Genomic DNA, 26,083 nt, shown 5'->3' with positions numbered 1-26,083 from the left:
GGCATCGTACGATCCTCTGACAACAGGCTCAGAAACGAGTTAGAGTCTGCGTGGTATGTGAAAAGCATCAACGAATGTGGTAAGATGGTCGCAGCATGACCCCCTAATCCAATATTGTCTCTCCACCATGCCCTTCGAAAGTTCCACATAGAGCCAGCATCAGCTACAGTGTCTGCGCTTTGATCATATCGGCAGCCTTTCATCCCTGTTAGCAATCTTCCCATGGCCTTGGAGACATCAGAACCTACCTTTTCAGCAACAGCGTAAACGGTCATGGACGTGGTCGCACCAACAGTCGTAGGCATCATCGAAGCATCAACAACCCTCAACTTCTTCACACCATACACCAGCAGATTCTCATCTAGCACCCCGCCCCACTCGCGCGGCATCTTCGCAGTGGTACCGACAGGATGATACACGGACGGGATAATCTGCCCCTTGGCCCAGCTGACGAGCTGCGCATCGGACGACACGCCCGTGCCTGGCGACGTCTCGCGCGCCTGGTACTGCGCCAGGTCGCCGGTAGTCATGTACCGTCGCATAAACTTGATAATTTCCGCCATAACGTCCGAATCGATGGTGTTGGACGCGGCACGGTAGTCGACGACCATTTCGCTCTCGGGCTGCGCCGTGTTGAGAAGGATGTTGCCGCGGGACATGCAGTGCAGGTTCTGCACGGAGCCGCCGGGGCCGTACATCATCATCTCGGAGAAGACGACGTTCTTGGAGCGCATGAGCCTGCCCCAGACCTTCTGCTGCTGCTTGTAACCCTCGATTTGCTCGGCGGTGTAGGTCGAGGGTAGGTGGGATTTGGGGTCTTGTGCTTCAAATGCCTTGGCTAGGGTCTCGAATCTGTCCGGGCTGACGACGGGAAGGCCGATCATGGAGGCTAGGGAAGGCGGACCGCCGCCTCCCCAGCCGCCTCCGCCCGAATTGGGCGGCTGGACGCCCCATTGGTAGGAGATACTTGGGATGTAGCTGTGATCTTGGAAGTTTGATCCGACGCCGGGCAAGTCAACCTTGACGGCGATGCGCGCCTGCTCGAGGTGTGCGCGGGGCCCAATGCCACTGAGCATGAGGACCTGCGGCGTATGTACGGAGCCGGCGGCGAGGATGACTTCGCGACGGGCTTTGATCTGTACAGGGGCGGCTCCCGTATTATTGCGAGAGACGAATTGCACTCCCGTGGCGGTGTCGCCGTCAAAGAGGATGCGGTTGACCTTGGCACCGACGATCATCTCGTAGTTTGCGCGGTTGAGGCCGTCCCAGTGACCGGTGCGAGCATAAGAACGCTGAAACTGAACGGGATCTTGGGACATTGGGTACCAGTATAGGCCGGCTTCACCGGCGCCACTGTCGACGGGGATGTTCATGCCGGGCATCTTTGCCATGGCGTTGTAAAGTATCTCTTAGAGCTATCGTCAGCGGTTCGAGACTGACGGGAAGGGATTCAGACGGATTGGAACCTACTGAGGACGGACTGAAGAGGGCCCTTGCCAAAGGCAGCATAGATCTTGGAGGTTGTGCCCCAGTACTTTGTGTCGTAGGTGATGTTGTACTCTCGAGCTTGAGCTGCATCAGGAGGCGCGAGGGTGATGCCCTAAGATCCGTCAACTTAGCTTACACTCATTCGCTCATCTGATCGCTTACCTTTTTGAAGTATGGCAGCAGGTTATCCCAGTCCCATGTAGACCCGGTTCCACCAAGTTCTTTCCAGGCATTGTATTCGTCTTTGGTTCCCCTAAGAAAGACTTGGCCATTGACGGAAGAACTTCCACCGACAACACATCCAATACCTACGTCAAAGCTTCGGCCATTGAGATTGGGGCACGGCTTGGACGTGATGTTGAACATGCGACGTGGATTCATGCCAGTCTGGCTGTCGTAGTAGCCATACTCGACTACGAGAACGGTGTCTTTTCTGCATTAGGTTGAAGATTTGTGTGATGAAGGACATATTGGGAACTGACATTTGCCATCCTCTGTGAGTCGATCACCGACTGTCAGGCCAGACGTGCCACCGCCGACAATTACATAGTCGTATTCGGTGGCGAGCTGCTCTGCTCGGGTGAGTATCTGGACGTGTTCGGGGTGCTGGGTTGGCCACGCCGATGTGAAGTGTGCGGCAATGCCCAAGCAATATACTATGAAGCTTCTGAGGGAAGGCATGTTGAAGCCTCTGGGAAGGGAAATAAGTGCCCAAGAGGAGATGAATGTAGAATATGAAGACAGAAGGCAGAGAAGTGGCAAGGATAGTGCGTTTTATAAGCTTCATCATCAGTCCAGAAGAGTACTCCACGCGGTACAATTGAGTATCTGGGACACAGTCCTGCTGGACTTGTCACACTACTCGACCTGACCTTAGGTTGCATGATTTTGGAGACACCGTCCTCTTTGAGTCTATCAATGAGGTTTGCGAGCCGGAAGTCTTGTTTTTATCCCATTGGCCCTGACTGAGCGCTTCATTAAGCTTATAATAGGCTCAAGTGAGGTCAGTGAGTAGCATGCGGGGAGCCTATCGGCAGTGCGTACCAGAGTCGTATGAGCCGCAGCCCCTAATATACAAAGTGCGGGGGCACGCACTGGATTGGGATCTGACAGGTGCCGTTCAACCTCAATTGGGTATATAAAGTTACTAGGTTGCAGCCAAGAGCCGGATCCCACCGACAACTTCGTATTGTTCGTGATTAAATCCGGTTGCCAAGGCCGGATCAAAGCAGAACATGGAGTCATGAGGTATTGGACTTGTCTAATTTGCCTAGAGAAAGGTGTCGGCTAAGAGCATAGTCCTGGAAAATCGGGAACCAATACCAATTGATGCGTGACTTAGTACTACAATAAGGCAAGAGAGACCAGCGTCAAATTTTATGATTTCAGAGACTCTTAGCAGGAGTCGGTTCCGAGCAACGTTCTCAATCATCTCGGGCAGGATTTAGAATGGGTCAGGAACAAAGCCTTTGGCTCAAACATGATATTTTGAAATCAAACTACAACATTTGGTTCTGAAGCCAGCGCAGAAGGTATATGAAAGATCCTCTTTGGGGTGATGCAATTGCTTTAAGTGTAGAGATCTACAATTAGTCGAGGTTTCCTCTTGAATCGTTGTAGCTACGCTGTCGGCCATCGAACAATGAAGCTCCACCCTCTCGATCACTACAGTCAGCCCTAATCCTATACTATTTCTGCGGTAGTGAATTTATGGCCGCATTTATCAGGTGAATGGAAGAGTACACCGTGGAAATGGCTTGGATGTCGCTTGACGACATCAAAAATCACACGTGCGCCTTTGACCTCATCCTTATCGGAGCGATGAGGGACCCTCATGTAATTCTTGAAGGTCCGACTCCCAACCGCGCATCTTAGCTTGCCGAAAAAGTCCCGGACGAATTGCTTCCACTCGGGTTGTCGTGGTAAGTTGTCAGGTGGAATCCAAAACTCATCAGACACCAGTTCGGACTGGATATCGCGCCATTGGGGAGGTGTTCCTGGCGCGAAACGGAGAAGGTGTCTCATCTGATAATGACACCACTCGGAATGCCAGAATGGAACTTGGTACTCTGGCGCGGCGATTTGTCGGATAGTCCTCAGGTTTGAAAGCGTTGCTTTGTTGGTCCACATCCAGAGACATGTGTTTGTGACATGCTGCGGACGTCGCGCTATGAAAGGCTTTGTGTCGACGACGAGGTTTTGGATGTTTTGCATCCAGTCGATGCTCTCTGGGACACAGGTACGGAAGCGCACCTTTACGTGGACAAAATCGATGTCCCAGTTGATGGTAGCACTCTCTCCCATTTTCGATGCCGAATCTTTCGATGGAGGGACCGCCATCCATGGGCCTTCCTCGCTTCCCTCAAGCTCGTCCTTGACGAATGCTGGAAACCAGAATGTCGACCTGACGCTTTGGGCCACGGATCTCGACAAAGAATCGATCTTCGTGTCGACGGAGTCGTAGTAGCCATCCGAGTACTCTGCATCTTGTCTGGACAGAGTCCAAAACACCGTACGGTGTGTCGGTTTGTCGGTTTCCTCGTTTGCTTTGTCGAGTGGTTCTGAGCTGTTGCTTGAGGACCGAATGAGCAAATCAGTAGAGCTACGGCCCTCTGCATTGTCCATCTCATCATCTACTTCGTCGACGTCTAGCTCGTCGGATTGATTGTCGATGGTTCTACCACAGGCAGCTCCGCAGCCCCTGCTTTCAACAGCTCCATTCTCGGCAGCTTCATTCTCGGCAGCTTCATTCTCGGCAGCTTCATTCTCGGCAGCTTCATTCTCGGTAGCTTCATTCTCGGCGGCTCGATCCTCGTTAGCTTCATCCTCCGAACCTTCATCCTCTTCCGAACTATATTCATCGGATAGATACTCGTCATATGGTTGCCCCTTGGGAGCATTGGCATCTAGCGCGTCGGTCTGTGGAGTATTTTTCATTGGAGAATGACCCTCAGGAGTCCTCCTCTTGGAGGCATCCTCTTCGGTTGTGTTATTTTCAGAAGGCTCTTCGCCTGACGATTCCGCATCGTACGATTCCACATCCCAGTCGTAATCCTCGCCTTCTATGTCATCGTCTTTTGGATGAAGTTCTGCGATGTAGTATCTAGGTTCCAAGTAAAACTCGCGCCAAATTCTGAACTTGATCTTGTCGGGCAATTTCGCGAATTGGTGAAAAGTCGAATTTGGAATGGGCACAAGTCTGTATAATTGTGGTTTCCTTTGGAGTCTTCTGACGAGCCTGACGCGTTTGGACTTAATCTTTATGGGAACCTCCGCGAACCTGTGATGATCCGGATCTGGAGGCGGACCTGGAAGCGGCATGAGCTCGTATGTGTCTTGATGCTCATCACGCTCCCTATAGGGAAGGACGCATTTCGCCGATTTCTCCAAGTCTTCGTCGCCCATTTTCTGAACGGGAGCGGTGGAGTCGGGGCAGCTTAGTTGAATATCGCGTATGGATGCAGCATCGCAGGAACGCTGCACAGCTGGATGTATCGTAGGGTAGAAACGGCGTTGATTGCTAGCTGGAGTCAACGGTGCCGTTTTTGAAGCAGAATGTAAAGGCGTTGAAAGGATTGGTTCCGTACCAGCCGAGAGGGGCTTCGGCATTTGTTCTGGCTACCCTTTTGGTCTTTGAACCGGAAAGTTTTACCAGTCAGGTTCCATGGTTTTGAAATTTCTATTGTGTGGCTTTTCGATTGGACAAGACCTCAGGGTTGTGTCCAATACACATGGACTCACGAAGTAAAGAATCGGCGGAATGACAAATTTGTTGTCTAGACAAGGAAAAGAAAGACCTGGAAGGGCTGCTGACATTACCGAATGGCACACAACAACTGGATTGAGCAAGTTATCATCAATTTGACCTGTTGCTTATATTAGCACGATTTACTTGAGACATCGAGGCTTAAGAAGTCATATAGTTCTTCTTGGGTGCTTAATATTGGCACCTGAGTACTGCACTGATTGCATTGGAAGGAGATAATCACAACTTAACATAAGGTTGCACACGAGAGCCAGATGAAACAACAGTTTGATTCGAGGTAGCCATATCCGACGCCTCACAAATGTAATTCAAGACCATAGCTCTCAGCAGTCTTAATCGAAGCTACAGAATTAGGTATTGTTTACTAACATCCATGGAAGGAATTCAGCAAAGAAAAGTGATCCATAATCCAGCTCTCTTCTCACTGGTACTTGGAACCTACAGGTTCCTTAGGTCATGTCAACGTCTGAAGACGACTCCCCAGAGTCTGAAGATGACTCCCCAGACGCAGATGAGTTTCCCGATGGAGATGAGTCTCCCGACGCAGGTGAGTTACCCGACGTGGTTGACTCTTCAGACGTAGATAATTCTCCCGACATAGACGACCCTTCAGTCGTCCACGACCCCATGTCGTCGTATTCCTCGGATTCCCACTGCGTAGGCGAGTAGTCTTCTACCTTGAAGCCCTTCAACTTGTACAATTCATTGTTTTCAAACATTGTGATGACGCCTTTAAACCGGGTGCAAGACGGGTTGAAATCGAGCACTCCCTTCTTGAACTCCATGACACTGTCCTTAGCGTCATTCCAGCCCTTTGCGCAGAAACAAAGCCGCCGAGCGCCACTGTGCGGAAACCATGGGTTTGGCTTGCGCGATTTTGGCAGTCGCCAGTTCTGCCGTGGCTCCCGGAAGTGATTTCGTCTTTTCACGGCCTCGAGAGCCTCCCGAATGACCTCGTCCGTGCCGCCTTTGGAAAAAATCTTAAACAGCGACAAGCTCTGCCACATAGTATCAAGGCCATCTACGATTTCGAACCCCACTGACGGAGTCACATGCCTTGACTGGACAATCGGCATCCGGTCGTAGGCAAAAGAGAGGATCGCGGTCCCTTCAAATTCGCCGAACCTCATGTCCCCAACTAACAGGCCGTCATCCTCAACTGGAGACGAAAACGGTCTGATGTTGAGTTCCAAACCCGTTGGGTTCACAGATGCATACTCTTTTTCTACCATGACGCCCTGCACAAGGAAGTTGCCAAGGGCATCCTCGAGCCGCATCGGAGTCCCTTCCGGTTTGACTAAAAATTCCTTCCCATCAACGCGGTAGTCAATTTCTGGTGGCGTGAGGTTGCTGAGGATATATCTGTGATGCTTCTCCATCTCGCTCGCGACTAGGTCGAAAGCGCCGTCGGCTATCGCTTTGTCGGATCTCTCTATCAACAACTCCCTAGCTGAACGCACTGCGTCCTCGACAGCTTGTTGGTCCCAGCCAAGAATGGCCCAGTACTCGGTATCGTTCACATCAATCACTCTGCATTCAAGACCGTCGATCTCATCGAAGCGGCCCAGTAGAGACCTAGTGTCGCTAGTAAGGTTGCGAAGTGACATTGGCGTGGGAGTGATGGTTGGATCGGGTGTTCCGTTTGGTGCGAAATAGCGCCGCGCGAAGAGTTCAACATCGAATGCAATTTGGTCCTCCAGGGTTGTGAGCCCATCGAAGATCTCAACATGACTTTTCTGAATGTCCTCCATCTCTCTGAAAGCCTCGTAGAAAGCGGCTACAGGTTTGCTGAGCGTGTCGCACTAAGAATGAGGCGTTCAGGTCAGATGTCCATTCTCGGTTGCCGAAGGATTTGAACGACGCACCGCACCCATTCTGACCAACTCGGCCAAATCATGGCGCAGACTGCGCAGAGTCTTCATCTTCACATCGCCTAGTCGAAGGCCGTAATACTTTGACTGCGCGACAAACCACTTCTTGTCCCGAAGGTACGACTTATCGGCTTCAAATTCTCTCTGATCCCAGACATCGTCATAACCAGGATGATCGGGGGACAACATTTCGCGGAGACGCTTGATTTCCATGCACCAATAGTCCCCAAACATCAGGAGGCCATTGTTCCAATCGTACTCGAAGCCTAGTTCGCGCGCTGTAGCGACGGTCATTTCCAGCTTCTTGAACTTTCTGTAAGACTGGGATGAAGAGGAGGCCATGTTGATATTAATAGGGGGCTCACAAAGAGCCCAGTCGATTGTTGCACGAGACCGGGACTCGGTGAGAGTGACGAATTAAGCCCAACGCGGCTATCGAGACTTCTATCGGGAAGGGTTGAATTCTCCACATTTACGCGAAGTGAACAGGTCCACCACGTGATTTGACAGGGGCTTTCGAAAGCGTTTCTCAACTTACTTGACTTCCAGTACTTTTGCGGCTCGCCTTGGCCGTCTTCCTTTCTGAATAATGCCTGCTGCTAGTCGAGCTAAATTTCTTGCAAGCATTATTCTAAACCTTCTACGTATGAATTAATGGTCAAATGTCGTGCTTCAACCCCTTCCCCCCCAAAGCACCGTTGAAGAAGTGTACCTTGACTATCCATGCACGATAGAAGCCGTTCCAAACTTCAGACGGCCCAATCCAGCTACTTTGGACGGAAAAGAAAGGCTAATAAGAACGTGTGTAAGGTTCATGATCATTGGCTCAACACAATGAGAAGTCACACCTAGGAGGTTCGAGGTTGGAAATTGGGGCAGGCAACGCACCATTCGTAGGGCCTTTTCCGTTTCTCCAGTCGGCGCCCACCAAGATACAAGGTCGCAGATCTCGGCTCCCAATCCAATCAACCCGCGTCAGCGGATTTGGGATCACGGCTTGGTGGCAGAGTGGTCTAATGCGCAAGACTAGAAATCTTGTTCCTTCGGGAGCGTCTGTTCGAATCAGGCCCAAGTCGTTTTTTGGCGTTTACAGGTCCCAATTCCACTAGAATTTACGAGAGAAAGTGATAGCAGAGTTTCATGTTGCTTGTAAGTGCTCCGGAACTCATATTGTAGTCATACGCAGCGTACATTGTGGACAGCAGCGCCATTCAATCGGTTTCATTAATCATACAAAAAAGCATCGCTGGCTAAAGATCTAAAGTTTCCATGACGGCCCAACAGAAGTAATCTCATCATAGAGGAGTCTAGAAGCGGCACTGTTAGAGTTGGACGGCAATCATACAGAAGCAGTAGTGACTCACGTTGTAAGGAAGTCGGCGTAGTCCTCGCCCGTAACTTGCGGCCGCAGGTATTTTGCCGCCAGCTCAAACTTGTTGTTCGTCGGCGCAGACTTGAGCAGTTCCTTTGTGACCTCGTCGAGGACGTTGAGCATTGTCGTCTTGTCGAGTTTGGTGCCTTCAGCGGTGCTGACGCCATGGTGCACCCAGTACCACAGTTGTGAGCGCGACACCTCAGCTGTTGCGGCGTCCTCCTGCAAGTCTTGTTAGATATGTCCCAAGAGGGGCCGAAAGTAGCAGTTGAAACATACCATGAGATAATTGATGGCACTGCAGCCCACACCACGAAGCCAACCCTCCATATACGCCAGAGTAATATGCAAGTTCTTCCTCACGCCCTCATCGGTAACCTTTCCAGGAACAACAGAGTTAATCAAGTCGTCTCGCGTGACCTTCACCTCGGGCCTCTTGAAGATCTGGTTCGCGGTAGGCATGTGCTCGTTGAAGATCTCCGACGCAATCGACGCCAGCGCCGGGTGCGCGACCCAGGTACCGTCGTGTCCGGCCTTGACCTCGCGCAGCTTGTCGGCGCGCACACTGTCCATCGCCAAGGCGTTCGCGGCCGGGTCGTCCTTGCGCGGGATGAGGGCCGCCATGCCGCCCATTGCGTGGACCCCGCGGGCGTGGCATGTGCTGATGAGGAGCTTGACGTAGGCGTCCATGAAGGGGACGGTCATGCTGACGTCGGAGCGGTCGGGGAGGACGAAGCCGGGACGGTTGCGGAAGCGCTTGACAAAGGTGAAGATGTAGTCCCATCTGCCGCAGTTGAGGCCAGAGCTATGGTCTCTGAGCTCGTAAATGATCTTTGAAGCAAGTTAGTGAGGGGGCTACTCTTGTGATCGTCGATTGATACGAACCTCATCCATTTCGAAAACAGCGCTGATGGTCTCGATCAACACGGTAGCGCGGATGGTGCCTCTCGAGATACCAATGTAATCCTGCGACATATTAAACACGTCGTTCCATAACCTCGCCTCGAGATGCGACTCCATCTTGGGCAGGTAGAAATAGGGGCCGGCGCCGCGGGAAATCAACTCCTTGGCATTGTGGAAAAAGTACAGTCCGAAATCAAAGAGGGCGCCGGACATGGGCTGTCCGTCGACTGTGAAATGCTTCTCATCCAAGTGCCATCCACGCGTGCGGGCGATTAATGTCGGGAGAGTGCGATCAGTTCTGAGCTTGTACTCCTTTTCGCCGAGCTTGAAGTCGACTTGTCGGCGGATGGCGTCGTACAGATTAGCCTGGCCTTGAATCATGTTGTCCCATGTAGGACCATTTGAGTCTAATCGATGTCAGTCGGAATACAACTAACGGTTTCAGGGGCTTCTCATATCACCTTCAAAATCGGCCATGTAAGCCCAAACGTCAGAGTTGAGAGCGTTGACGACCATTTTCCTGTCCGTGGGTCCGGTTATCTCAACTCTGCGATCCACCAAACCAGGCGCTGGCTGAGCGCCCCTCCAGTTCTTGTCGTCGCGAACGTGCTTAGTCTCAGGGAGGAAATCTGGCAGGTGTCCGTTATCTGTGTCGATTTGACGTTGTTGGCGGAGCTTGAGAAGGTGTTGGCGGGTCGGCTCGAAACTGCGATGCAAGATTGCAAGGAAGTTGACGGCTTCCTTGGTGAGGATTCGGCGAGAGGCTTCGTTGCCGGCGCCAAGGATGGAGACACTGTCTAGTGTTGATTGAACCATTGTGGAAGTTGTATATGGATACTTGAACACAGATCTACGGATATCCAGCGTTCAATGTTCACTTCGAGATACGGCTCTATATTCACTCATGATCTCTAAGAGGTTATCGCCAGATATTAAGTACTCTTCTCACGGTTAATGGCGCATCATTAGAAGCTCGGCTCTATTCCGATGGTGTTCTGAATCATTGCGGAATTTGGTGAAGATTCTCGGCTCGGTACCCGAACCGGAGGCGGCCGTCATCCGATTGGCCCCACTCGCCCAGATCGTCCACCACGGTCGAACGGAGAAAGTTATACTTCGGACTCTGTCAATGCAGAGGCAATTCGTACGTCACTGGCGAGCGAGAATTCCCGAGCTATTTGCGTTGATTGATAATGTTTCGATTCCATTTGACATTATTTGTAGCGACTATGAACCATACCCTCCTGGTGCCATCATCTTTTCCAGCTCAGCCCAATCCAGCTGGTCGACTCCCGTTAAGGGGAGAGTTGGGTCGTTGAAACTATTGTAGATACCCTCTGCCGCTTCCAGCCCAAAGGCTTGTTCCAGATTCTCATCCAAGTTCAGACCGAATAATGTGTCTGATCCATAAGTATCTGCAGGTCCCCCGAACATTTCTCCCTCCCAAGACGGCACCGAGGAGCTAGGCGTCGGCGTAGTCAAGGGCATCTGGGCCGGTGAAGGTCCCGACTGCTCCGGTAGTCCGGCCCCGGGTGTGTTCCCCACCTGGGGTACCCCATGGGACGCCCCGGATTCTCCCATCTGCACGTCATGGTCCTTATCGAACGCTACCACATTGGCCCACACGTGTGCAGAGAACTGCCGAACATCCTTGAGACGCTGAGCTGCAGCCTGGTTTCCGGCAGAGGACAGGTACTCCAAGAAATCAATAGCCTGGAAGAGTTCTTGCGGTGGCGGCTTCTGGCTGTCCTGCTTGTGTGCGAAGCCGCGCATGATTAGGACGAAGGCGGCTGAAAAGGCAGCATCCAGATCGAAGAATGCGAACGGCGCTTCGACTTGTTAATAATTCATCCTTCAAATCTGTCACCAGGGAGAAATGAGCCCTTACCAATTTCTTCTTGCCTTTGCATAGCCATGAGAATGCGGATGATTCTCAAAGCCGATTCGTTGCAAAGAAGGCATAGCTGGGAGATTGCCGAGGTCACGGCTTGCTTCTGTGTTTTCTGAACCTTGTCTTTGACCTTTTGGAGGAGGATTGGTCTAATGCAAAGAATGATGGACTAATTTGGGTCGTATTAGTGCCCGTTTACCGCAGTAAAAGCCAAAATATTTCCCTAGAAAGAGATAACAGTTGATGCTTACCTGGAATAACCTCAGATAGAGTGATGCGCCAGCTCTGGTGACCTCAAACTGCTTGTTGCTGAAGTCTATGGCAAGATCTGCCGGGATAGATCCGCCAATGTCGTGTAGTGATTGAAGCAAGTTTCTCATCTTCCTGACAAGGTCGGCTTGCGATAATGCGCCTCGACTATATAATGCTGTTGATCGCGGTGGTCAACTACCGGCCATACAAAATGACAATCAAGACAGACATGCTGTAAAATTAACTTACATGACATGATCTCTCCAGTTGTCCGCGCAATTTTCACATTAACATTGAGAGGCTCTGGAGAATCAAACCCTGGAGAGGGACCAGGGAGATCGAATGAAAGGTGCCTATCATCAACGGAAGCTGGACGCCCGAGGCCTGCCGATATGCGCCTAATTGGGAATAGATGGTTAGCTTAGAACTCATGATGGGTAAGCGTGGTTGACTTACTGATCCAGCATGTAGACAGTCCACCACACCCGCATTCTATGTGCTCTCTCTGATGGTAGGCACTTCTGCTCTGAAAATGGCAAGTTGCAGCCCAGAGTCAGAGCAAGCCGTACTGTTGTTCCCACCTGCGGCTTGTTAGTTTTCCATCTGATCCAGCATCATACATTCTGGACTTACGAAAAAGTATGCGTCATTCTTCCGGTCATTCCACTGCAGATATGTCGTCGCCAAACATAGAATCTCGAGCCCTACGATGCCGTACTCGCTGATGCTGTGAAGAGGCGGTAACCTCCTCATGGCCTCAGCAAACCAGAACGCTCCCGGGGGTCCTCGAACCTCGCGCGGATCCTCCTCCATCAACTTGCCCATGGCCATGACTAGAAGGTACAGTGTGAACCATGGTGTGTCCATCTGTCGAGCTCGAGACGCTTGGCTGTTGAAAAGTAGCGTCATGTTGTCTGTGAATGTCCGCTGGTCTAAGAAGTGTTGTGTAACTCCCATATAGGAGTTGAAGAGGTTCAGGAGACGATTAGATTCAGCTTCCTTGGGGAAGGCTTGGTGAGGAATGCCCTTGATCAACTCATTTGTTGAAGTCCATTCAGGGGTAAACGGCAGATCACGCGGATCTTCGTTCTCCAAATGCTCCGGAGCATCTTTCTCGGGAGAGTCTGGGTCTTTGCCATTGTTTTCGTGGAAGAGACTCCGCAACCGTTGCTCGAAGAGCGGGCCAGGGGCACGTTCTATGGACGCTATGTCTTGCGCCTTAGTTATTGTTTAGAATCCAATTGCAGGCCGAGGTTACGCACCATAACTTGGAGGCGGGACTTCACCAGTGGGCTCAAACGGCGCAATGCCTGGTGGACTCGGATTTGATGCCCCTGTTGATACCCCCCTGGCAGGTGGCGAAGGTTGTGCTCGTGGTTGTTTGGCGAGTTCTGGTTGATATTAGTCCGAATTTTTCCCATTTCCAGCAATTGCTAGCTGCAAGGTATCAGCTGTGATAACTCGCCCTTTATTTGGTCCTCATATCGAGTCAACGTGGCTCTCAATTCTGAGACGTATCTGTTCACCGACTTAGCGAGTTGGAGAAGTCCGACCTCGGAGTGGACTCACGCCTCTGAATATCTCTTTCTCCCATCACCAAATTCACAGTCTAGGTTGTTTCGTGCACAATTCCTGCAAGGCTGCTCTCCTGAACACTTGACCTTGCGCCTCCGGCATGTGTTGCATCTAATACGGCAGTCAGCATGGCAAACACGTCACAGCGGTGGAGTTTGGTGGGGTGAGTGAAGGGCGGGCGAATTGAGGGTAAGTGGTGACTGACGCGTTCGCAGACCGTGCTTTGGCGGCAGCTTGCTGAGGCATCGCGCCTTCTTCCTCGACCTCGTCTTTGATGCGTCTTTTCCTCTTCCGACTCGAAGAAGAGGCTCCTGACACCTTGTGAGACTGCTGCCCGTTCCGTTCACCGGTAAGTTTGCAAAGTCTTCATGTGATGGAGGTCGCTGCGGCAATTGAGAGTGTGGGGCTGATAAGAGCCGAACTTGCCTTGGATGAGGGGTCTGGGGTCGGCGATAACGAGCCCCGGTAGCTGCTACTCGACATTTTACTATGCGGTGTGATAACCCGGTTTACTGCAAGTCGTGTACGTATACCGCTTGATGCAGCAAATGAGTATACAATTGCGCGCTGGCAAATGATGCGGTGATCTTGCCAAGAATCTTCAACAAAGTGCTGTATTGTTTGTGTAATCTCCCAAAGGAACTGGGGACTGAATCAAATGTTTGGGACAATTGGCTTGTCAAAGAGAAAGATCCGCGGCGTAACATGGCACAGAGGCGGCAAGACTGTCTTAATCACAACATTCGCCCTTCGGCAGCCATCCGATCCGCTTGTAGCCAGGACCCACCATCGGCTTCCAGCTCCGAACATCGCTGATAAGACGCACCAGCCAATAGACTGGAAGAAAGCTCCAACAAAAATTCTTGTCTTCTGAAGGACGCTCGACCTGAACGTCTCTAGTCTCTTGGGACGAGGGGCGTCCTTTTTATAGATGGGACAGATCAAGGGGAGAGAAGCCGAAACGATTGAGCTTCGGTTCCCTTCCGAGAGGCAAATCAGCGGGCTTGGCCGATGTCTGACGCTATCTTGTGGGGATAACCGGAGGTCTCCTCTGCCAAATGCTATCACGTTGGTGATCATTCCACCAAATCGAAAATAAAATCCAAGATGCTTCTTTGCGTAGTGGAGGTTCACGAGTGATATCTTCTCTATGTAGTCTCTGTTCCGCAACAGCTGTTGCATGTTAAAGCATAGACTTGGCTTACTCCGACACGGTTGTCATGACTGTTGCCATCGTTCAGCATGGTGTAATTAACTAGCGGTCTAGGTGTAGACCAATCGTCCTTAAAGTTGAACAAACATTTCTAGGGGTCGTGAGGTTGTAGTTTGTGTTTTGCACTCTATGTACCGACTCATCAAGGTACTTAGGTGTGACAGACCTCAAACGTTGAATATTGCATTCTCAAGTGAATCACACTTAGCGCTTGGAGGCCATGGTAATAACATTTGATTTCTTCATCGGATTTTTCAGCCGCAGCTACATGTACATATCAGAGCTATATAAGGTATCTTCGAAGTTCGCGATATGAAATGTAATTAGGTAGGATTACGAGGCCAGTAGTAACATTGCCTGTCGCATGAAGATATTGATAAGTTAGCCAAACGAAATCTTAAGTCCAATAATGAGAATAAATTTCAGCAAGGCCTTGGGCAAGTAGCTAGCGATGTTAAGCAGCAGGCTCATAGGTCCCGAAGTCATGCATTTTTCATTCCGCATCCCATTTGAGGTGATCCCTAAAGCCCGCAAAGCCGAACAACATCGTACTAATACTTTGGCTGAGCCTGGGAACGTAGAAGGCCGGTATCAAAGTTATTGTTATATCATAGAACGTCGCGGGCCGTAATCTCTGGCCCCGAAGTTTGGGAGGGGGCCAACAACGCCCTTGCTTTGTTAGTACGACATCTCAGCCGTCATAAGTCACTGAATCCAACGAAGACAAGGCCCAAGGCAAGGCCCTACACTGGATTATCTTCTCGTCAAGAGCTAACCAAGCTTGATCCTCGGCATCGAATCATCGGCCATTGGAGTATGGTCAGATGATACTGAAGACACCCTACTGGCACCGAATGAACATGGCCAGAATCAGATATACCACATTGACGCGTCAGGTGCCTTGGCAGACTCCTTGTTCAACGGGGTTATTTATCCTGCCAGTACGTGATGCACCGGACCTCACTGGCCTATGAGAAGATGGCTTTAGAGGGGCAGTAAGCAGTCCCGGCGGATTTCCTGTTCTGCAAGTATCGAACAACACGTCCACTGAGAAACATACCATCAACTCTCATTGAATAGTAATTGCGGGCGATTTGATGACGAGCGATCAAAAATCCCATCGGGTATGCCGTATGGTCTTTTGTTGACAAAAGTCCCCAAGACAACATCGTCCCCAGTCCTTGAATAGAATGCCGAGTGTCCCATGCCTAATGCAGAAAGAGGCGTAATTAGTACGCTAATCATCACTTCGCGGGGTATGTGGACTCTCAATGGTCTTGGAGCTAATAGGATGACGTGAGATGAAACGAGTCCAAATCCTGTGAGATTATTGAAACACCTGCCAGAGATGCATATAAGAAGATGCCAGCACACCGATAACAATCGAAGGCCCTCGCCATTGATTCTTCACTTTTCCACCTTCGATTCAACGCATTTCGCTATACCAAGTCCCCAAATATGGCGTTCAGGCAAAAAGTCGAGGCGACGATCAAGTCCTTCTTTGAGGCATACACAGACGGCGAGAAGCAGAACGACGCCTCGATCATCAACCGCGAGGTCACCCCAGACTGCACCCGCCAACTGCTCCCCCGTTCCATGACCAAAGCATTTGGCATACCGGGCGACTTCATCCTCGACAACGCAGCCTACGCAACACAGTTCGCCAAGGACATCGCCGTCTTCGTAGTCGGTGCCACCACGGTTTCAAACCTCGTCGTCGACTCCGAAGCTCGAAAGGCCGCACTTACGTCAACTTCGGATATCAAATTCAAAGATGGCTCAGAGAATCTTCAATTGGAGTTCAGTTGGTTCTTTGACTTTAACGAGGACGGTTCCAAGGTCACGAAGGTTATCGAGTTCTGCGACAAAGATTCAGTGATGATCATGCATAGCAAGGTCAGCGCGAATGAATCGCACGTTCTCGATGCCAAGGCGTAAACTCCGGCTGGAAAGTAAATAAGTAGGCAGCTGGCTGGTTCATTGTAAATTCGTTTCTTCATAGGGGCTTCAGTCCAATACATCCATCATGACTCCTCATTATCGTCGCACTCCATATCTCAACTAGTAGACATGCCTCGATCATGTCCTCGGACCGAGCCCGAGAACAGGTTCAGATCTACCTAGCAAACCACTGATTGGCATTTTATCAAGGCGAATGGGTTCCATCGGTCTTGACCTCTTGTGCGAACCTGATAACGCCTGTCCTGTCAGCCTTCAGCTGAACCGCGACATCTCCGACCAGTCTCTTCAGACCGCCCGGCTCGATAATGCCTCCAGATGCTTTCTCCCTGATCTCATCATCCATGTTCATGCAAACTGGCAAAAGTACATCAGACTTCCATGGCAGTAGTCCTTTTCTCTTCGTTCGCACAACCTCAGCCCCGAGATAAATCACCGACACAGCGACCAGGGCAACAGAGTACACGATCCAAGCCCAGCGCACTACAATGACAACCTGGCTGGCCATCACGGTGCCTCTGAAAGCGTCGTTAGCTGTAGTGTCGTTACTGTTCAGGCGCACGTCGTTGGTCAAGCTTCTTGTAAGTCTCTCCATCCAGCTGCCGACGTCCCCGAAACTGGCGTGCATTCCGTCCGCAAAGGGAGACGCCGACGTGAAAACAATTCCCAAAGTTCCATCGGCGCTGACGTTTCCTATGATGTTTGTCTTTGCGTATGCCTGCATGGCGTACATCTGGAACGGGCCCATTCCGTAGCTCTTGCCAGCCTCGGTGTTGAAGTTGGCCGGGATATTGGCGAACGTGACGTTTCGCCCGTCGGGAGTCGAGCCTCCGGTCACCTCACTCCAGGTATCGACGATCTCGTCCTTCAGCTGTCCAGACTCTACACTGATGTTCCTCGCCTGGAGGCAATACCACAGAGCACACTCCGCTGCGCGGGAGTCATCAAGAGGGGTCGTCGCTGGCATCCCGCCAGGGATACCGAGACCGCTGAACTGCGCAATCAGATTGGGCGCGTCAGCCTTGATCATTTGAGGATCTGTGGATTTAAAGGTGCGGTTCGAGCCAGTGCTGATGTTGAATACGGGCATAAAGTCGGATCCTGTGCCGCAGTATCCACTAAGGCGCGCACCATCCGGCGCAGTCACAAGGCAATTCGCAGAAGAGCTTCTGTTGATTTTGATTTCCGATGTTAAGTCGACACACGAGCCACAGACGCCAACAGTCGGAACGATGGGCCAAGTGCAGTTTCCAGTTGGGCAGGTCACTTGTGGCAAGTTGACCTCTGTAGACATGAACCCGTTGTACATGGCAAGTTTCGTTGGTGATAGGGGGCTCCCTGAGAGAACATGGAGTGTTATGAACATGTGACGAATAGAAGGATTGTATCTCGAACTCTAGAAGAGAGCGACTTACAAGAGTTGGAATATCCCGACACCGTGCTTGCCCACTGACTTCTAGCAACGGTGCCTGCTTGGCCTTGTGTGTTGCTCACAACCTGATCTACCCGCAAAGTAATCAATTGCTGGGAGAAGAAGCCCAAAGCAAGTGACAACATTGTCAATACAGCTCCAACGCAAGCAATGTGCCTAAATTTGCCATCAGCATTGATTAGTTTCTAGGTACGATTCAATACTCACGCTCCCTTAAACCTCCATATCAACTGCAAGCTGCCCCATGAACCTCTCGAGGCGTCGTCGATCAATGTAAAGTCATCCAGCCTATGGTATCCGCTCTTCTTTCCAGAGAAATGATTCCATTTCGCCTGGCTGAGAATGGCACCAACAGCGATCATGAAGGTCGCGCGGCAGACGGTAGATAAAATCGCGATCAGACCGTTGAGGGTCAGGGTCGTGCTTGGCCACGCATCTTGTGGTTTGCCATCGTACTGCCATAGGACGATTGCCTGAGCGACGAGACTTGCAATGGCGAGAAAGCAACATCCTATCTCCAAGTACCACCATCTCACAGTTGAGTATGCGGGAGGCTCCCCCACGCTGTCAAGGGTATCCTCTCTAGCTGGTAAGATGCTGTAACCATCCAGCTGAGATTCCACGACCTTGGGCACGGTTTTGTGAGAGGTTCGATGCCCTGCGTCGTCTTGACGAATTAGGTCATCCTTTTGCGGGCCACCCGTCGACTGGGGTTGAGAAATCATTGTCGATATAGAACTTCGCGATCGTCCGAGTCAGGATCACTCGTTTTCGGGGGCTAGGGTCAAGAAAGGTCGTTCGTGAAGGGATCATTAAGATGTCTAGCCCACAACGCGAAGGAACATCTACCCTAGCGCATCTTGCGAGGATAGCGTCTATCTTAAAGTCTTTTGAGTTTTGGCTAAGCCTGCTGCCTGGCACATCGACTGATGGGCTTGCTATCGTGTCTCTGAAAACCCCAGCCCGGATCCGAGCTGAGGTGCAACAGCCGCCAGCCATGAGACGGAAGGAATTGAAGGATCTAATGATGCCATGTGATATGGAGTGTTACCCCTGGCGTATGCATGCAAGCTGACGGCCAGGTCCCCTGGACATCAACCATTCGTACAGTTCTACCAATCATGCAAGACGAGAAGAGTTTGATATTCTGGGGCCCCTTGATGACTGCATGCATTAGTTCAACGGCTGGCGATACGACCCTCCTACTTTTCCTTTTCTCAACTAAAACTTGGAGCTGAGACTTTATGTTTTCGTCGTAACCCAAGATTGCCAGCCACGTGTATGACAAAATCGGGAACTGTTAGGCAACAGTTTAAAAAAAGTACCCACAAGTTCAATGCAACTGAACATCAATTGGGTCTTTATTGCAAAGTAAACTAGCCAAAAAGGCTGGAAGCGATTTCGGGTAACAGCGCTGTTATTCTCAGGTTTTCTCAAAGGAAATGCTATGATACAAATGCCCACAAAAATCTCAACCAATATCTACAAAGCAAAAATGACTAGCCAAGTGATCACCGCCATCGTCGTCAACTGTCCCATGTCTCATGTCAACATCCACCTTTTCTTCTCTTTTCCTACTTCCAATGCTTGACAGCCATGGTTCAATGTCTCCTGGTAAGACAAACCCAGACTCAAGATGGTATCAAATTCGCTGCTTCTGTGCGGGCTGAACCGATGGCTTCAAGTCTATCGTTGATGATCGTCGTCGTAGCTCTCTAGCGGGAGAGCTATTTAAGCGCTCTGGGTAGGAGCGGGAGGAGCTCCAGAAGGGGAGGGCCGGTGGGAGTGCCGGTAGGCTTGGGAGGAGGGGTTCCGCTGGGAGCGGCGCCCTCAGCCTGAGCACCGCTGGGACGAGGAGGAGGGGTGCCAGAGGGAGGAGTACCGGAGGGAGGAGTGCCGGAAGGCTTGGAGGGAGGAGCGGATTCGGCGCGCTTCTGAGCGGGAGCGGAGGGTGCGCCGGAAGGAGGAGGGCCGGTAGGGGTGCCAGTGGGCTTAGGGGAGGGTGCCGGAGGGAGCAGCACCCTCGGCCTGAGCACCGGAAGGCTTGGGAGGAGGAGTTCGGAAGGCGCGCCGGAGGGGGAGCACCGGAAGGAGGAGCGCCAGTGGGCTTAGTGCCGGTAGGAGCGGCGTCCTCAGCGCGGCGAGCATTGCCAGTAGGAGCGGGAGCACCAGAAGGAGGGGCACCGGAGGGAGGGGCGCCGGAAGGAGCGCCGGAAGGAGGGGGCCGGAGGGCTTCACTCCAGAAGGCGGGGACCGGTAGGCTTTGGGACCGGCGGGAGCAGACTCATCGGCACGCTTGGCGTTGGTAGGCTTAGGAGCGCCGCTGGGGGAGCACCAGAAGGAGGAGCACCGGAGGGAGGAGGGCCGCTGGGGCGAACTCCTGAAGGGGAGGTCCAGACTCGCCAGAGGGCTTGGCCGGGGAGCAGACTCAGCACGGCGAGCATTGCCAGTGGGGGCAGGAGCTCCAGAGGGGGAGCTCCAGAGGGCGGGGCACCCGAAGAAGGGGCACCAGAAGGAGGAGGACCGGAAGGCTTCACTCCAGACGGGGAGGGCCAGTAGGCTTGGGGCCTGCGGGAGCAGACTCGGCGCGGCGAGCGTTGCCGGTGGGCGCAGGGGCATCGCTGGGAGGAGGGCCCGAAGGAGGAAGGCCGGAGGGGTGCGCCGCTCGGGGAGGACCGCTGGGGCGAACGCCTGAAGGAGGAGGTCCAGACGGCTTAGCACCGGAGGGCTCAGCACGCTTTGCGTTGCCGGTAGGAGCAGGCGCATCGCTGGGGGAGCACCAGAAGGAGGAACTCCAGAGGGGAGGACCACTCGGGCGGACGCCGGAGGGAGTGCACCAGACGGGGAGCGCCAGTAGGCTTAGCGCCGGCCTCCTGAGCACCGAAGCCGCCATGGCCGCCACCGCTGGGCTGAGCGACGCCGCTGGGGCGAGGAGGGAGTGCCGCTCGGAGGAGCGCCGGAAGGCGCACCGGAAGGCGGGGGTCAGAGGAGGGCGGAGTTCTGGCGACGGTTCATCATGCCACGGAAGCGGCGCTGCTGCTGAGCCGGGGGAGTGCCGGAAGGTGGGGCACCGCTAGGAGGCAGGCCGGTGCCGGAGGGGCGCGGGGGAGGAGTACCGCTCGGGGAGCTCCACTGCCGTGGGGTGGGGAGCCAGCCCAGTGCCGGACGGGGGCGCACCAGAAGCCTGGGGCGCCGGCGCCGCTGAGCTGATGGCCGCGATGGCGGTAACAAGGGCGAAAATGAGGTTGGAACGCATCCTGGCGAATGAATGAAGTGAAGTTGTTGAAAAAAAAGGGAGGAGTTCGTGGTAAAAAAGAAAGAAGGGGGTTTGCGGTAGAACAAGTGAGGATGTTGAGGAAAAGAAAGAAGATGCAGAAGAGATAAGATGAGATGAGTGTGGTGATGAGAAGGAAAAAAAGAGTCTGGGTTAGTTGGATATCCGATGCGTTTATATCTTCTTTCGATACTATACTGACATCGATGACGGGATGGTTTAGTGTAGTTCGAGTTGCTCGACTTACACCCAGGTGACATGCTCAGCACGTCTTCGAGTCGAAGAGTTGACGACAACGCGGCTCAGCTCCGCAATTCGATCCCCCAGTGGCTCCATCGCGGGCTGGGCCCATCAGGGAATATTCCGTGACGCTATGATCGACTCTTGAGAGAGCACGGAGAAAAGCCCCATTGTGCCTGTGGGGGAGCTGGTCGAATGCTTGACTGAACATAGTATGCTGTGGCATGTCTGCTTGCGCGGCTTTCCGTCTTCATTCATCGTTGGCCCAGCCGCGGTAGGGCGGTGTCAAGTTGAGTGAGATGGCTCCATGAAGCCCCGACAAGGGACACCAGGGTTTACACAGCAGTAAGCCACTTTTTGGGGCCTGGTAGTATCCAGCAATGGGGGACTACAGGAGGTGTTCGTCGGGTCTAGTGTGTCTGAAAGTTTGGGAACGATTGGCCTCGAGAGACCGTTTGTTTCGAAACGTCTGGTTTCGACGCTGTTAACGCCTGTCACTGACAAGTTGTTCTGGCCCCCCTAATCCTATGCAGGGTCAAACAGGCCAAAAAAGCTCTCTCCCGAGACAGCCCTTGGGGCTGGGACACGCAAGCCCGCCCACTTCCCGAATTAGGATCCCGGGTAGCGCCCCGAAGGGCTGCGCCGGTGGCCCGGGGCCAGGGGCGGATTAGTCGACCGCTTTGAGGAATGTGGCGACGGGATTGCTTGCGTTGACACCAATTGACACTTTTTTTGGCGACTTTATCCTCCAAATTGCTTGCATATTGTACAAACATCGGACGATGATGGCCGAAGTTTCCCAAAAGGGAGTTTTCGGAGTTGTCATGCACCAGACCCTTGAGGCTGGGAGAAAAAGAAGAACCAGCTTTTGCGTGTTTGTGACTCAAAGCGAGATCAAAGGGGACAGGCTGGGAAAAGAAGCGCTAGAAACTACGGAAGATGCCATTGCCCCCCCATATGCTCCCTTACAATGGAGCTTGCCTCGATGACGTGGACTCTCAGCTCCCTATCAGCCAGTCGTCCATCTTTAGGTTTGCGTACGCACCTTAGGGACTGATGTTCTCAGCCAGCCATACGTATGTTGCGTGCATCTATTCTTGGAAGGGAACATGTTCGTCACAAAGTTGAGCTGGTTTTCGAAAGGCTCATCCCAATTAGGATTGACGTGGTCCAGTCATTGTATCCAGTTGTAGTAAGATGCTTCAGTGGAGTTGCAGACTCGATGAAACCGTTAGCTCGATTTACTCCAACAGGGCGACGTACACCACAATCAATTTGATTCAAGCTCACCAAGAAGCGTCGATCAACCGAGATGTGTGATCAGGTTGACGAGACATGGGTTGGAGCTGTTTGCAAGTGTCCGCCCTTTTACGCCAATCATTGGTGTTTGTACCTTGGTGATATCTGAGTAGAGATTTAGCCTCATGCAGGTGAAGCATAATTGACGGCAGTCTCTGGAGCATGACACCATTACGGAGAATATGAAGCCATGTTCAGATCGACAACTAGAGTTTCTCCATCCAATAATTACCCCGTTTGCGGGTTTTCTTTAGATGATGATTTTCGGCTTATTGTCCCGCCGTAGCGGGATTTGCCGTTTCAACCTAGACTTTGCGTGCCCAAGATAATGTCCGACGGCGGCCTCGAGCACTCCGTACATGCGATTCCGGTGATCTGCAGGAGGTCCCATTGAATTTCTTATTCATTGCCAATAAAGTGACATATCACGGAAGCTGGCTTCCATTTAGCAATTTCTTTTCATCTTCTTGAAAAAAAACAACTTGGCCACGATGATACACGAGAGATGTTCTTCCACCAATCTTCAAAGCTAGGACCAAAGGCGTGATGAGAGATTATATGATCCGTCTTATAATTCGGCTAAACCTTTGAAACATTCTAGGATGACGGGATCCTAAGGGTAAAGCTATTTTGAACTTTCCAGGGTCTCGGGAGTACTTGGGTATTGAAGGAGAGTTGACGTGGCACATCAGATCGATGATCAATTCCAGACGGATGAACGAGGTCTGAGAGCGAATCTCGCTGCAACGGTACCCTTGGTCGATCCAGGATGAACCGAGAAAGGGAGCTGTCATCGGAACTTGGAAGTGTCACTTGCCTTGTAGCCGCCAGCTCGAGTAAGTCAATGACTTGATTGTTCATGGTCTGTCGAGTCCCCTATCTCCCCGGACATACGACGACTACAGAAGGGCAGTGCTTACTTGGATTTCTTACACTTACGCAACGAGCGACGGGAATAGTAACATTAGGAGCCAACTATAATACTCAGTGGAATTACATCACAGTGAGTACTGATAATCCATCATGAGCTGCGTAGCGTGAAAGCTCGCCGCTCGGCATCCAAAGCCGGAGGCAACCCACAGACGGTCCATCGAGCGAGCTATGGCCCATGGGAGCTTCCCCAGCAGCGAAACGGCGGGGTCCACCCCTGAGACGGCGCATAAGAGCCCTATGTGATCCCAGCCGCACAAGCGTAAGCTTCCCAGGTCCCCTCTAAAGCAGACCAAGAAATCTAGCCTCTAGCGGATCCCTTCTCCCGCCTTGCCTTGCCATTCAAGACGTAGCTGAGGTAAGGATGCAATACACAGTAGTACTGTAGTAGTACTATGGATACATAGTCGAGGGTAAGGTAGTAGGCATGAGTGTAAAGAATGCAAGGGACACCCAGCGGCGACGCCCGAAATCCAATTGGCTCAGCCCCCTATTCGATTCCCCGTTCCGGCCAGTGGGGCCGGTCCGAATGGCGTGTGCCCGCCGCAGCTCTCCCACAGCGCCCCCCCGCCCCCCGCGAAATTTTTCTCCTGCTCTGCGGCGCGCCGCTTGCTGCAAAGCCTCAACCGCCACATCACGCGCACCCTGCCTCACTCACATATTCACCCACATTATCCGTATTACCTCACTCATCCTACCTTACATCTCATCCCCGTCCACCCCCTTATCGCAAGCTCTCGTCCGAAGCGCCGGGCTTGAGATGCCTTCTCCGGCGCTCGGAGGATACACCCCGCTGCTCGGCGTCTATGGCGTAGTATCGTTTCTCCGTAACGCAGTGTTACTCACGTCATCATCATTCATTCTCATCGTTTTCATTGTCGTCGGATACCGCCTGTTTCTTCATCCTTTGGCTCGCGTACCTGGGCCCAGGCTTGCTGCCATTTCCAATGTGTGGCATGCTTACCATGTTCGCAATGGGCGTATGCTCACGCTGGGAAAGACGCTTCATAAGCGGTACGGACCGGTTGTGAGAGTTGGGCCAAATGAGGTGTGGTTTGATTCTGTAGATGCGTTCAAGCACATTTATCGTATGTTGATTACACCTCATGAAAGATGTTTAATTTCGTGCTTACTCGCTTATAGGAGCCGGTAGTGGTTATGAAAAGTCCGATTTCTATTGTACGTTATGACGATCCTCATCTTACCTCACTCCCAGCTTACACCAAATCAACAGTGTCGACTGCCCTCCAAAGACCAGACATCACTTTCACACCCTTTCCAAACTTTGCATGCCCAGATACACTTGACTTGCTATCCGAACGCAACACGCAACGATACCGCTTACAACGGCGTCTAATCGGACCTCTCTACCAAACAGCATACCTCAAACGGCACGAACCGGCTCTCGACGCAGTACTCGCTCGAGTGATCACCACCCTCCGTTCTCTCAACGGCGCCGAGGTAGACCTCAAGGAATGGATGCACATCATAGCCGTCGAGTCCCTCTCGGCCGTCGTCCTAACCTGGTCACCAAACTACCTCCGCGACCACACAGATCACTCATCCAGCACCCACGGCTACCTCGGCTGGCGCCGCAAGTCCGTCTTTGGGCTCTTCCCTCTCGCCGTGAAGGCAGAGCTGTTCTCCAAAGCATTGGGGAGAACATTTGCTAACCTCTGGCGCGTGACGTACAAAACGCCCAAGAACTTTAAGCCATTCTTCACTGGCGTCTACCGGCAGGTCTCGCGGAGGGTCACCTCGTCCCTGGCGAATAAGCCAGTCTCGAAGAATGATCGTAAAGAAGACTTCCTTGTGGATCTGATCCAGCTACACAAGGACAAGCCGGAATTCACGGAACAGTATCTCCGTCGAATGGCAATCACCAATTTTGGAGCAGGGCATGAGACCATGTGTTCTGCGCTGACGTCCATCATGTCCATGATCGGATCACACCCTGAAGTGCAGAAGCGAATCTCAGACGAAATTTGCTCCACGACGGAAGATCCCAAGGTGTATGATAACGCCATTCGTTTAGATTATACGCAAGCAGCCATTAAGGAGGCACAACGGTTGTATCCTGTCCTCGGGATGGCTCTGCCCCGCGCGGTGCCCTCTGAAGGACTTGTAGTTCACGGAGAGACCTTTCCACCCGGGACTACTGTCGGCTGCAACCCTGTCTCATTACACAGGAACCCGCTCATATTCGGCCCAGATGCGGAAGAATACCATCCCGACCGCTGGCTGGACTCGGAGAGGGACCTCAAGGGTATGGAACGGTTTAATCTTACTTGGGGCGGGGGCGGAAGGATGTGTCCCGGGCGACACCTCGCGGAACTGGTCGTTTACAAGACGATACCCGCGCTGCTGGAGCACTTTGATGTGGAGGTTCAGATGCCGCCTGAATCTGAGATACAGTACTACTTCATGGCGATGCTCACTGGGGTGAAAGCCCGGTTCTTGCCCAAGAAGTCAAAACATTCATGACGGGCTGTTGAAGCAGCTAGACTAGGGAATGAGAGATGACATGAATGACATGAGGAACTACATAGAGGTATTAGGATAGACAAAATGATCAACTAGGGGCCATTGGCTGAAGTGAGGGGAATGAGTAGTTGATT

The 26,083-nt window shown here is 52.2% G+C and overlaps 8 protein-coding genes and 1 non-coding gene across 9 annotated transcripts; 3 read left to right on the top strand and 6 right to left on the bottom strand.

The window, feature by feature from the left end:
• Positions 1 to 163: 163 nt before the first annotated feature.
• N0V96_009316 (uncharacterized protein) lies at positions 164 to 4,893 on the bottom strand (the record flags this gene model as incomplete). The annotated part of the gene is made up of 4 exons (XM_065758611.1): positions 164 to 196; positions 249 to 1,406; positions 1,457 to 1,600; positions 3,448 to 4,893. The coding sequence occupies 4 exons, from the start codon at positions 4,891 to 4,893 to the stop codon at positions 164 to 166; spliced, it is 2,781 nt and encodes a 926-aa protein (XP_065612676.1).
• An 810-nt stretch (positions 4,894 to 5,703) lies between these two features.
• Positions 5,704 to 7,467, bottom strand: N0V96_009315 (uncharacterized protein; the record flags this gene model as incomplete). Its single annotated transcript, XM_053195945.2, has 2 exons — positions 5,704 to 7,056; positions 7,120 to 7,467. 2 exons carry the CDS (start codon positions 7,465 to 7,467, stop codon positions 5,704 to 5,706), a joined length of 1,701 nt encoding a protein of 566 aa, XP_053046678.2.
• A 652-nt stretch (positions 7,468 to 8,119) lies between these two features.
• On the top strand, positions 8,120 to 8,201 carry N0V96_009314. The gene has a single exon. It is a non-coding gene; the product is annotated as a tRNA-Ser (tRNA).
• Positions 8,202 to 8,383: 182 nt separating this feature from the next.
• On the bottom strand, positions 8,384 to 10,216 carry N0V96_009313 (uncharacterized protein; the record flags this gene model as incomplete). Its single annotated transcript, XM_053195944.2, has 5 exons — positions 8,384 to 8,432; positions 8,490 to 8,719; positions 8,777 to 9,328; positions 9,383 to 9,807; positions 9,862 to 10,216. 5 exons carry the CDS (start codon positions 10,214 to 10,216, stop codon positions 8,384 to 8,386), a joined length of 1,611 nt encoding a protein of 536 aa, XP_053046677.2.
• A 411-nt stretch (positions 10,217 to 10,627) lies between these two features.
• Positions 10,628 to 13,220, bottom strand: N0V96_009312 (uncharacterized protein; the record flags this gene model as incomplete). Its single annotated transcript, XM_065758610.1, has 8 exons — positions 10,628 to 11,229; positions 11,289 to 11,460; positions 11,543 to 11,718; positions 11,793 to 11,941; positions 12,000 to 12,124; positions 12,177 to 12,748; positions 12,806 to 12,853; positions 13,205 to 13,220. The coding sequence occupies 8 exons, from the start codon at positions 13,218 to 13,220 to the stop codon at positions 10,628 to 10,630; spliced, it is 1,860 nt and encodes a 619-aa protein (XP_065612675.1).
• Positions 13,221 to 15,789: 2,569 nt separating this feature from the next.
• N0V96_009311 (uncharacterized protein) lies at positions 15,790 to 16,269 on the top strand (the record flags this gene model as incomplete). The annotated part of the gene is made up of 1 exon (XM_053195942.1): positions 15,790 to 16,269. One exon carries the CDS (start codon positions 15,790 to 15,792, stop codon positions 16,267 to 16,269), a length of 480 nt encoding a protein of 159 aa, XP_053046675.1.
• A 208-nt stretch (positions 16,270 to 16,477) lies between these two features.
• N0V96_009310 (uncharacterized protein) lies at positions 16,478 to 17,847 on the bottom strand (the record flags this gene model as incomplete). The annotated part of the gene is made up of 3 exons (XM_065758609.1): positions 16,478 to 17,628; positions 17,785 to 17,792; positions 17,843 to 17,847. The coding sequence occupies 3 exons, from the start codon at positions 17,845 to 17,847 to the stop codon at positions 16,478 to 16,480; spliced, it is 1,164 nt and encodes a 387-aa protein (XP_065612674.1).
• Positions 17,848 to 19,714: 1,867 nt separating this feature from the next.
• On the bottom strand, positions 19,715 to 20,488 carry N0V96_009309 (uncharacterized protein; the record flags this gene model as incomplete). The annotated part of the gene is made up of 1 exon (XM_053195940.2): positions 19,715 to 20,488. One exon carries the CDS (start codon positions 20,486 to 20,488, stop codon positions 19,715 to 19,717), a length of 774 nt encoding a protein of 257 aa, XP_053046673.2.
• Positions 20,489 to 24,225: 3,737 nt separating this feature from the next.
• On the top strand, positions 24,226 to 25,949 carry N0V96_009308 (uncharacterized protein; the record flags this gene model as incomplete). Its single annotated transcript, XM_065758608.1, has 3 exons — positions 24,226 to 24,553; positions 24,609 to 24,644; positions 24,700 to 25,949. The coding sequence occupies 3 exons, from the start codon at positions 24,226 to 24,228 to the stop codon at positions 25,947 to 25,949; spliced, it is 1,614 nt and encodes a 537-aa protein (XP_065612673.1).
• Between the last annotated feature and the right edge of the window lie 134 nt (positions 25,950 to 26,083).

The sequence above is a fragment of the Colletotrichum fioriniae genome (genome assembly GCF_027942845.1).
Source record: "Colletotrichum fioriniae strain IMI 355084 chromosome Unknown scaffold_12, whole genome shotgun sequence".
In the NCBI taxonomy this organism is placed as follows: domain Eukaryota; kingdom Fungi; phylum Ascomycota; class Sordariomycetes; order Glomerellales; family Glomerellaceae; genus Colletotrichum; species Colletotrichum fioriniae.
This window is presented reverse-complemented; position numbering and strand designations above follow the sequence as displayed.